The following is a 12664-nucleotide window of genomic DNA, read 5'->3' on the forward strand; positions in this document are numbered from 1 at the left end:
TTAGTCATTAAGGTAGCGTTTGTTTTCGGAGACAAGATACAGAGATATGGACAGTACATGTTTAAAATGTGTTTGGAACACATTGTCTCTGAGACAATTTTTTATATTTTTGTGTCCACACTTTTACGAAGGATAATAATGGACACGGGATTTGGAAGAATAGACACGGACTTTTTTATAAATTTTGTTTTCCTTTTTGTCTATAGATATTTTTTATTATTCCACTATTATCTCTTCTTATTTTTTCTATAATTAGTCATGAAATTTTTTTCATGTAAAAACGGATTCTTTTTTAAAATTGATTTTTTATTTAAAATTAATCTAACTTATTAACCTAAACCTCCTACGTACTCTCATTCTCTATTAAATTAGTTTGTACTTGATGTAGAAAATTTGAAATCATATGGTTATTTTAGTCATTTCATATAATATTTTAGTCTTGTCCATGTGTATCCAAATATAATACTGGACATTACATTAGTGTCTTGTACATCGTATCCAAACATAATACACAAACGCAGTATCATGTATCATGTTCTATTGTCTCTGTCCTATTGTCTCTGTCTCAGTATCATGTTTTGTCCTGTCTCTGAAAACAAACACAGCCTAATATATTTGTTTTTTGTGTTTTGTTTTTGGTGTGGTTAAATTACACAATTGATCTCTATATTTTTATTGAAATTGCAAATTGGTTTCTATACTTTAAAAGTTTGTAATTGAGTTCCTAAACAAAATTAAATTTTATAATTTAGTCTCTATCGTTCAAACAATGTTTGATTTAACAGAATATTCGTCAGTATATTCACTACTTTAAATATGTGAGTTGCACGTGTTTAATAGTAAGGACTAATTTGCAATTTTAGCGAAAGTATAGGGATCAACGGTATAATTTAACAATTAAAAAATGATCAAAGACTCCCTAAGATATCTGAACATATCCCACCCCTCCCTAGCTCCCTCACTCTCACTTTTTGCACTTTTCAAAACAGCACCCCACCTAGCTCTTTGTCTCTCACCTCTGTCTACTGCATCTGTGCTCACGAGCCTTGTCTGGCCTCCTTCCTCCATCTCGCCTCTCTCATCCGGCAGGGCTCGCGTCGCTACTACTCCCCCTTGCTAGTCTCTGCATTGTCGTGCTTTGTCTCCCTCTCCTCCTCTTGCGTTCTACCTTTATATTATCAAGAATTTTTTTAATTTTCTTTTTTTAGCTATTCCGTTATTGGATTATAATATGTTGATTTGTTACTGTTTTTATATAATTGTGGTAAATTGAGCTACTGTTTTTATGTTTATTTGTGGAGAAAATGTAAGGGATAGGAAGAGAAGGGATAATGGAAGAAGGGGACAGGGGCGGGCTTTGGCGATGGTGGCTCAAGGTGGTAATGGAAGAAGAAGAACAGACACGTTGAAGAGAAGAGGAGGAAGAAAAGGGAGAAGAGGAAGAGGACATTATGGTAAATGTGCATTTTTTTTATGGTAAACGTCATTGAAGACCTAATTACAAAATTATATTTTGTACATGGACCTCAGTACAAACTTTAAAGTGTATGGACCAATTTATAATTTCAGTGAAAGTATAGGGACTAATTGTATAATTTAACCTAATTTTAAATAGGAAAATTAGGCTGTGTTTGGTTCTGAGAACAGGACAAGACAAGACAGACACTGAGAATAAAACATAAAAAACAAAGACACAAAAATTAGTATTCTAGTATTTTGTTTGGTGATAAACTAGAACAAATGTTAAATTATGAAAGTCTAATTTATTTTTATTTTTTTTATTCAAAAATTTTGGGAAGCAAAATATAATAATAAAAAAATAATTATGAAAAATTAATAAAATTAATGAAAAAATAAAAAATAAATTGTGTCTTTTATTAGTGTTTCTGTGTAATTTCTATCAAGATGGATATAAAATATATTAATTCAGTGTCTCTGAACATAATTTATCTGTCCATGTTTCATTTACTAAATACAATTTTGTGTTTTTGTATCTCTATCTTAATGTTTTATGCCTATAAACAAATGCAGGTCTAAGGATATATTTAATAAAGTTTATTTTTCAGAAGTATTAAAGTTTAGTTTTAAAGAATTTATAAAACTGCTACATTTATATTTGTTAAAATAAAATAAAAATAATTTTAAATACACAAATTTAGCAATTGTGTTTGATTAAATTGTTTTTAAAATTCAAAATCATTTTAATACATGTAAATATAAATAGTTATTAATATATGAAGTTATAGTAAATAATTTTTATAAGTAAAAGTTAACTATATAAAAAAAGTTTTAGGTATGCATTCATAACTTTCAAAAATTTATAAATATACGAGTAAATTATCGATTATGCCCCAAATTTGTAAAACGCTGACAATAATAACTCTAATATTTGTTAACGACAATTATACTCTCGAAAATTTAAAAACGCAACAAATCTGTCCAACCGTGAAGAGAGCCTTCTCCGTTAAACGGAGCTTGGTGATGTGGCAGACGGAATTCCAACGTGGCATTCGTTAAGGGCTTTAATCCCGTTTTTTTTTATATGAAATTGAGAGAGAACGTTTTTCCCAATTCACCAGAAAGATAAACCCTAACTACTGTCATGCATGGTGGAAGCAGATGCATGTCAAATAACAATCGAAGAATACAGTCAATGGAAAATAGTAGCTCTGAAGGACTCGAAAAACATGGGAGCAAGCCCTATGACGGGACATGCTTCTGCCGTCTTCAGATGGTGGCATTGAAGTTGAAGACGAGGAGAAACCGAGGGAGATGGTTTTTCAGGTGTCCTCTGTGGAAGGTATATATGAATTTTCTAGTGAATCTGTCCCCCTTTCCTATTGAGAATTGAGCTTGATGAATGGCTTTTGTGCTGGGCAGACGAAGAACAATAGGTGCCGTTATTTTCAGTGGATGGACGAAACCAACGAAGAATCTGTTGGGGTGGAGGAATCCTCCAAGAATGGCACACTAGTATGCAATGAATGTGGAGTCTTGAAAGGGAGATTTACCAGTGTTGAGACTGAGACCATACACAGAGATCGAAAGATGATGATGGAGCACATGAAGAGAGTTGAATTGTTTTTATGCATCATTCTGTGTAGAATTGTACTGAGTTTGATTATGAGTGTGATTTCTTTGGTTAGATAGGACAAGGGATGCATGCAGGACATGGTTTATTAATGGATGTTATGTGTTATTGTTTTGTGGAAGTTATGTTGACATTGTTGTAGCTATTTTTCTTGCTTGTTAATGTCTGTATCTTACATTCAATTGCATCACTAACAAAAGCATGAATGGAGTGAATACAAATAAGTAAAAAGGGCAACTCAGATATGTTAACTAAGTTGAGATAGACTTAAGAAATCAAACACTGCCAAAGGAACAAGAATAAAACCAAAATATTTGGTCTGCATAACATTTAGCATTAAGACAAATTGTTCCAACCAAAATTATGAATACTCGCTAATTAGTCTTAATATCAGACACCAAAATACTTAAATTGTGCAACAAAGGCCAATAACCATGAATACTAATATCAACATATAACCCAAAAAGTAGAAAAAGCATTGCAACTAAACTTCAACTTATAACCCAAAAGAAGAACTAATTAGAGATCCAAGTCTCCTTCAACCAGACTGATTTGGCATGAACTTAGAGAACCTAGTAGTGGTTGTTTTACTTGCTCCATTCATGGTTTCATTTGACACCACTGGAGTCTTTGTGGTGTTTGGAACTCTTGAACCAGGGATAGCAGTTGAAGTAGGTGCAACGGGCCTTATTTGTGGGGGCCTAAATGGTGGGTTGGGCCTTGGAGTGGCTGTTGGACCTAGAGCTGTGGGCCTAACTTGGGGTTGGCCTGCTGGAGCTGTAGCTGTGGGCCTCACATGGGATTGGGCTGATGGGGCCTCTTAATAGGCATCTTTACCCTGATTCCTTCCCTGTTAGTAGATACAGCAACGGCATCAGCAGTATTGGAGGGAGTTTTAGGAGTTGATGTAGCACCTTTGCTAGATTTGGGTGCTCTCCTTGCAAGGTTGGTTCTAGGAGCTCTCCTTCCATCATGATGTAGCTTTACTTCCTTCTTTTCCTTCTCCAATCTGCTCGTTTGGATAGGAGCCAATTTGTCCTTGTAGGCCATTAGTGCATCTTTATGAAATGCTATAGTTTTCATGAGGTAATATCTAATCTCCTCCAACATGGTAATGATGCTCTTGCCTCTTAGTCTTACAATTGTTGAATTAAGTGATTTCGCATTATTATTCGTTATCTTTCTGGTGAATTGGGGAAAACGTTCTCTCTCAATTCCATATAAAGGAGAAACGGGATTGAAACCCTTAACGGATGCCACGTTAGAATTCCGTCTACCACATCACCAAGCTCCGTTTAACGGAGAAGGGCTCTCTTCACGGTTGGACAGATTTGTTGTGTTTTTAAAATTTTTGAAGGTATAATTGTCGTTAACAAATATTAGGGTTATTATTGTCAGCATTTTACAAATTCGGGGACATAATTGGTAATTTACTCTAAATATATAATCTTTTAATTTATCAATTAAAAAGTGAAATATTTTTATTTATAAAACTCACGCATCTTTTCCAAAATATTTTATCACATCAAAACTAAGGTTTTATACTTTTATTAAATACAACAAGATAGTTCTTCAAGATAGTCAGGCAAGTTTTTTGAACTTTATTTTACCTTTGTGACTTACTGGGTTTTGGATCCAAGACTCTTTAGACATTTATACCCTTATGATTTGTAGGATGGTAGAATCTAAACATCAATTCCAAAATTCTTGGTCAAATGGTGGAGAGGTAAGATTATAGAGTTTAAGATGTACATCATGACTCACTTTATAGTGATGGACAAGTTGGAGAAAATCAGGACAATCAACAATAGATGGTCCATAAATTTTTCACATAGGACAACAGTTCAGCCGGTTGCTCAACCAAGCTATCCTTTTCAAGCTTTTTGCTTTAAACCTATCCCAGAGTTGTTGGCTGCTGACAAGATTGACGATTCTATGGTAATAGGTGAGACTATATCATATCAGTTCTTTCTATGTAATATGTGATATGCAATCGAGGTGTGGGAGTATTTCAATGTTTATATTAACTTGTGAACTATTGTAGATGTCATAGGAGAAGTGGTTGGTAAGAAAGACCCAAGAGAACTAATAACGAGCAAAGGAAAGGAGACTAAACGATTGGCTGTGATTATTGAGGACCTTGAGTAAGATAATCGGATTCCAGGTTGATCTTTTCCCGTTTATTAATTGATATATAACTAACGACCATTAATAAATGTTATGCATGTTATTCAGGAACAACAGTATTGGGTGTGTTCTTTGGAGAAATGGTGGACCAAATACTTTCATATCTTGAAGAAGGGAGGGTTGAGCCATTAAGAGTCATAGCACAGTTTTTCAAACCCAGCAGATGGAATGGTATGCATACAAACCGTTGGATGCTTTAAAAAAAAAACATTTTTACTTGCATAAACAAAAGGACGTATGTAGCCCTCACATCATAAAATAATATATTATAGATAAGACATCCGTGCAAAGTCACTTCGATTATTCCAAGTTACGTATCAACCCCGACCTAGAGGAGGTCAATGAATTTCGTAACAGGTTGAATAGAAATGTAGTTAGTTTGGTTATGCAACAAAAGATTTTATGTGCAGGTTTAAAGTCTAGAACTTCTATTTTGTAGGAGGCTTTTTGGAAAACCTTCAAATTCAGTGAGGATTACTTAAGTTTCATTGCATGGTCCGCATTTCGGTGCAGACAAACTAAAACATGCAGATGTCCTGGTCAAAACCATAAAAGAAGCTCTAAGCTCTACACAGGTGAAGACACTCTATACTACAACCAATGTTATAAAATCTCATGACTTGATAATTTTGTTTTGGTTTATTTGTTTTGCAGGAAGGACCTATTTGGATTGCTGGAACTATTGTCTCGATTAATGCTGGAAAAGACGATTGGTTTTATAAATCATGTCGGAAGTGTCTGAAGAAGTTGAAACTCCAACTGGGAATAGATATGAGTGTGGCAAATGTGGCCACACTCACGGAAGTGCATCACTTAGGTGTGATAACTAATCTTAACACAGTAGGTGCATTTGATTTTTTTTTACTCAGGTCTGATTTATGGTTTCGATTTGTTTTAGGTTCAAGGTCGAGGTGATGGTGTACGATGGAACAGGAAGCATCATGTTGCTTATGTGAGATAGAGAAATGGTACAATTATGTAGGAGGCAAGCTGATCAGATCAAGGATGAGGAGGTAATTAAAAAATGCATTAATGTTTAGCTAAAAGTTTTTATCTATAACCATCATAACTTTCTTAAGAGTTTGTTTAATCTTAATAGTGTACTGATGGGAAAGGTCACCCTCCAACATTGGATCACATGATGGACATGAGGTTACTCTTCAAAGTAAATGTCAAAGCGCCAAATATTAGGCACTATGACCAGGTTTATACTGTCATGAAGATTTGTGATGATGAGGAAATTGTAGAGATGAATCACCCCAAAGCATTCCAAAATACTCATTCTACTACTCTAATTATATGTATTTTATTTAATTTGGTTCCAGGAAATATGTTGGGATTTAGTTAAGCTCATGTTCTATAATTTCTAAATAGGAATTTTGTTTGCCTCTTTGTAGGAGACCGATTGTAGTGACTCACTTGATGTCTTTGTAGCTGTGGTTAACCTGCACAATGATACTGAATCTATGCTTTCTGTGGTTAGTGTTTAGAACAACTGTTAAATAATTTGGGTCCCTATTTTTTTTAATTAGCATTCCACATCAACTAATAGCGTTTGTCTAAACATGATGGTTTAGAAGACAATGTCACAAGTCTCAAATCCAAAATCCCAGCTAAAAGAGCTCCCATAGGACTAAAGCACAAACTGACTACTAATCTTGACAAAGAAGATGTGGGGTTTTCCACAAAAAATTTTAGTCGAAAGGAAGGGAAGAGGCAGAAGATGCAATCTCATGAAAGTTATAAATGAACTTAGTGCTCTAATCAGTATATTTTGTGATTTTTGTTGGTGTCTTGATTTTAAGCATAGTATCCTAAGTAGTATTCTTGGAGTCAGCTTGAAAATCTTTTCGGAAGGTGTTTTGTTGGATTTCTACAAGTAGGAGGAATGAGTTAGTATTACATATATTTGGAACAGCTTGGAAATCTTTTGGAAAGGTGTTTTCTTGGGTTTCTACAAGTAGGAGGAATGAGTTAGTGATACGTCGCCCTTATCCTCAGTTACACAAAAGCTCGGCATGTGAGCTAATAAAGCTCGGACCCGTATCATTCACCCGAAATACTCGGCGCGTAAATATCGGGGGCTGACGTCACATTAAACAAGCTCGGAACAAGAACAGATAAGCTCAACATTACCCGTTCGAATAAAAAGACACGTGCATCATAAAGCTCGGTCCCGTATCAGCCGTCCGCAAATCTCGGCACGAGCTCAGGACCAAAACAGCATCACTCAACTGAAAATAGGAAACGTGCTCAACTAGTTTATAGCACCAAAACAGAATATCTCAACCAACCTATAAACTAGGACTTATCCACTAACGGGCAGAAAGCAACTCCTATAAAACCTAGCTAACATGCTTGGCTAGGTCTCAGGTTCTATCACTCTCATTCTCTCACTCTTTTCTCTTAACTCACTCACTGTGAATCAATACTGACTTGAGCATCTTGTGATCTTGTGCAGGTATTCCCGCCGCGGTGTTTAACTTCCGGCCGACGTCAAGCTCTTCCTCCTCGGTGTCAATTCACTCGGAAGCGCTCAAGCTCGGCCTCCCTAGTGTTCGGACGAACCACTGGCGCCCACCGTGGGGCCCGGAGTACATCTAACCCCACTGTTTCCTTCGTTTAGTCTTTTACCTTATTTTGCAGGATCCCCGATCCTCGGACATGGCTGACAAGGAAAATCCACAACTCTCACAGGATGACCTCCTGGCTCAGATCGCTGAGCTTCAGGTGGAGGTACGAAGGATAGCCGAGCTCTCAACACAAAATAATGGAGAGAACTCCAAAGGCTCGGCTCAAAGTACAGCGGACCCTTTAAACATCGTCCCGCCAAAAGAAAAGCTCACCCTCGACAACCCTTTCTCCGAGGAGATCACGAATTACCAGATGCCAAAAAACTTTATGCTGCCCACCGCGCTGGAGCCGTACAAAGGGTTCGGCGACCCCCGAGCCCATGTGAAGAAGTTCCAATCGATGATGTTCTTCAACGGCCCGAACAATGAGCCCGTCCTCTGTCGAGCATTTCCCACTTACCTAGATGGTGCTGCGTTACTCTGGTTTTCTAAACTTTCTGCAGGTTCGATCTCCTCCTTTGAAGACCTCGCCAGATCATTCATTGATTACTTCGCTGCATCAAGAATATATGTACATGGCTTGGACTTTCTCGGCACCATCAAACAAGGTCAGCACGAGAGTCTGAAAGACTACATGACCAGATTCGCTGACGCCACTATGGAGATCCAAGACTTGGACCCGGCCGTTCACCTGCACGCTCTCAAGGCCGGCCTCAGACCTGGAAAATTTCGGGAGACCATTGCCATAACAAAACCAAAGACGCTAGAGGAATTCCGAGAAAGGGCGGCTGGGCAAATGGAAATTGAAGAACTCCGAGAAGCCCAGAAATCAGACAAACAGCCACATCGGAGAGATGAGGAAAGGACTTTAAGATCGCCAGGCAACAGGGACACAAAAAAACCTCCTAAGCCCGCGTCAAAGTACAACACATACACCAGATTTAACACCAGAAGAGAGAATATCATCAGAGAGATCCTCAACGCCAGAATCATAAAACCACCAGCCCGAGCAGGGAATTACCAGGATCAACAATTCGTGGACAAGACAAAACATTGTGCCTTCCACCGGAAGTTCGGTCATACCACAGATGACTGCATCGTTGCAAAAGACCTCCTGGAAAGACTAGCACGCCAAGGTCTCCTGGACAAATACATTGAGACCCGGAAGGGCAGAGGAGGAAACTCGAACAGGGCAGAGCATAAGCAAGCAACGGCTGACGACAAGAAGGAGAGGACGACTCCTGATCTGCCAAGAGGAGTCATCAACCACATATCGGGAGGATTCGCAGGTGGAGGAGAAACAAGCTCGGCCAGGAAGCGGAGCTATAGAGCAATGTTGGCGATCGAAGGAACCATACAACCAAAGAAGGGCAAAGAACCAGACGTCACAATATCCTTCAACCAAACAGACTTCAAATCGGCAAGCCCTAATCTCGACGACCCCGTGGTAATTTCCATCCAGCTCGGAGAACTGTTGGTAAGAAAAACATTGCTAGATCCAGGTAGTAGTGCTGACGTTTTATTTTACTCTACTTTTACAAAAATGAAACTATCAGATAAACTGATACAACCCTCCTCTGGAGAGCTAATTGGGTTCTCCGGAGAAAGAGTCCCCATCATGGGACACATATGGCTAAAGACCACGATGGGAGAGATCCCAATGTCAAAATCAATTGATATCCAATATCTAATAGTAAACTGTTACAGCCCTTATAATATTATACTTGGGAGACCCGCACTGAACATATTCAGGGCAGTGGTGTCCACATTACATCTGTGTGTCAAGTTTCCAGTGCAGGAAAACAAGATCGCTATGGTGTATGCTGACCACCAAGAAGCTCGGCAATGCTATAACGCTGGTCTAAAGCCAGACCAAACAAAACAGGAAGCTCGGCCCCAGGTCCAAGCCATCCAAACGTCTGCCAACACAGCAACATTAGCCGATCTTGACCCAAGGGAAGACCTCGGCGAAAGACCTCGGCCAGCGGACAATCTTCAACAAGTAACACTAACAGCAGATGACAACCAATGCACATATGTTGGAGAAGCCTTAGAAGGGGCAGACCGAGCAAGACTCATTCACATACTACGTCAGAACGCCGACCTTTTCGCATGGACGCCAGACGACATGCCCGAAATAAATCCAGCGGTCATCTGCCACAAGCTAGCGATTGACAAAACAGTCCGACCAGTTGCACAGAAGAAAAGGAACCTCGAAGAAGAGAAAAAACAAGCAGCACTCGAAGAAACCCAGAAGCTCCTCAATGCAGGCTTCCATCAGAGAGATTCGCTTCACCACATGGATGTCTAACGTGGTAATGGTAAGGAAGAGCTCAGGTAAATGGCGCATGTGCGTCGACTTTACAAACTTAAATAAAGCTTGCCCCAAAGATGCATATCCACTGCCTTGCATTGATAAATTAGTTGATAACGCCTCTGGTTTCAAAGCTTTGAGTTTTATGGATGCATACTCTGGCTATAACCAGATTCTAATGCACCCAGAAGACCAAAGCAAAACAGCTTTTATAACAGAACATGGGAATTTTTGTTACAAGGTAATGCCCTTTGGCCTAAAGAATGCAGGTGCGACATATCAAAGGCTAATGGACAAGGTATTCCAACAACAGATAGGCCGCAATATGGAGGTCTATGTAGATGACATGGTAGCAAAAACACCTATGCAGGGGTCACACTGTGACGACTTAATAGAAATCTTCAGACAACTCCGAGCATATAACATGAGACTCAATCCAGACAAATGTGAGTTCGGAGTACAAGGAGGGAAGTTCCTGGGATTCATGTTAACATCTCGAGGCATCGAGGCCAACCCAGAAAAGTGCAAGGCCGTACTGAACATGACAAGCCCAAAAACAGTAAAGGAAGTCTAGCAACTCGCAGGACGAATAGCTGCTCTATCACGTTTCCTACCCGCAGTGGCAAACCGATCTTATCACTTTTTCTAGACATTCTCTAAAGGCAAGAAGTTCAACTGGACAGACGAATGTGAGAACGCTTTTTCCGAACTTAAACAACACCTCACAACACCACCAATCCTCCAAAGACCAGAGACAGGTAAGCCGCTGTATTTATACCTATCAGTATCCAACCATGCTGTAAGCTCGGTTTTAGTAACAGAAACAGGAAGAAAGCAAAGCCCAGTATACTTCATCAGTAGGGTGCTACAACCAACAGAAACAAGGTACCCGAAGATAGAACAACTGGCGGTAGCACTAATTACCACAGCAAGAAGACTGCGGCACTATTTTCAGAGCCACACAATCATAGTACGAACAGACCAACCGCTGAGGCAGATATTAACCAGACCCGAGCTCGCCGGCAGATTGATAAAGTGGTCGGTTGAGCTCTCCGAGTTCGACATCCAATACGAACCAAGGAAAACACTGAAGTCACAGGTGCTAGCCGACTTTATATCAGAGATGACTAAAGACACACATAATAGAGAGGTCAGTTGGAGCATACATGTGGATGGAGCGTCAAACAAAGAAGGCAGTGGCGCAGGGATACTACTAAAAGAAGGAGACAAGGTGGTGGCCGAGCAGTCACTACAGTTCCGCTTCAACGCAAGCAACAATCAGGCAGAATATGAGGCCCTACTTGCTGGACTAAAGCTCGCCCTACAGCTACAAATACCTCGAATAACAGCCTACTGCGACTCTTCCTTAGTGGTACATCAAATAAAGGGCGAATTTCAGGTAAAAGATCCTTTGTTAGAGAAATATTGGCTCATAACAAAGGATCTAATTTCAAAATTTAAAGAATTTGATATTATCCATGTAAACCGAGAACAAAACACCAGGGCCGATGTGTTATCTAAGTTAGCCACAACACAGCAAGCCGAAAACACATCGGCACTGTCCCAGCTAACACTTGACAAACCAAGTTTTGAGCAAGAAACAATTTTAAGTATTACACAGGCCTCAGATTGGCGAACACCTTTTTTCGATTACATCAATACAGGCACCATTCTAAAAGGTGAGCCGAACTTGCCGCTCTTTAGAAGAAGAGCAAGCTTCTATACAGTGCTCGGAAACACCTTATACAGGCGAGGACATTCACAACCATTGCTCAAGTGCATCAGCAAAGAGGAAGCCGAGGAGGTTATGGCTGAAACCCATGAAGGAGTCTGTGGCAACCATATCGGCGGCCGAGCATTAGCAACGAAGATCTTGCGAACAGGATACTATTGGCCGACGGTAAAACGGGACTGCATCACAAAAGTTAAAGCATGTGATAATTGTCAAAAGCATGCCACCCTCTCAGAGACCCCAGCCGAGGAGCTCCATACCATAGAGGTAAGCTGGCCTTTCGATAGGTGGGGATTGGATATCCTCGGACCCTTTCCGAAAGCGCCAGGCCAGGTAAAGTTCCTCTTAGTATCAATTGATTATTTCTCCAAGTGGATAGAAGCACAACCACTAGCACACATAACAGCAGAAAAAGTGCGATCCTTTATATGGAAAAATATCATATGCAGATACGGTATCCCACGAGAGATAATCTCGGATAACGGGAGACAATTTACAGATCATAAGCTCGCCACTTTTCTGACAAATTTTAACATCAAACATCACTTCAGCTCAGTAGACCACCCGCAAACGAACGGACAAGTTGAATCAGCTAACAGAATTATCTTGCAGGGATTAAAGAAAAAACTCGGCGAAGCTAAAGGGGAGTGGGCCGACCTCATTCCAGAAATTCTATGGAGTTACAACACCAGCATCCAATCTGCCACAGGGGAAACTCCCTTCAAATTGGTATATGGCGCAGAAGCGCTCATTCCAGTAGAAGTCAG

The 12664-nt window shown here is 39.6% G+C and overlaps 1 protein-coding gene across 1 annotated transcript in view; it reads left to right on the plus strand.

Annotated features, from left to right (window-relative positions):
• The window catches only part of LOC107621033, a 4252-nt gene continuing 1997 nt past the window's right edge, over window positions 10410–12664 (plus strand). The window contains exons 1-2 of the mRNA XM_016323082.1: window positions 10410–10724; window positions 10815–12626. Of these exons, the coding sequence (XP_016178568.1) occupies window positions 10410–10724; window positions 10815–12626 (2127 nt within the window). The remainder of the gene's footprint in view (window positions 10725–10814; window positions 12627–12664) is intronic.

The sequence above is a fragment of the Arachis ipaensis genome, chromosome B10 (assembly GCF_000816755.2).
Source record: "Arachis ipaensis cultivar K30076 chromosome B10, Araip1.1, whole genome shotgun sequence".
In the NCBI taxonomy this organism is placed as follows: Eukaryota; Viridiplantae; Streptophyta; class Magnoliopsida; order Fabales; family Fabaceae; genus Arachis; species Arachis ipaensis.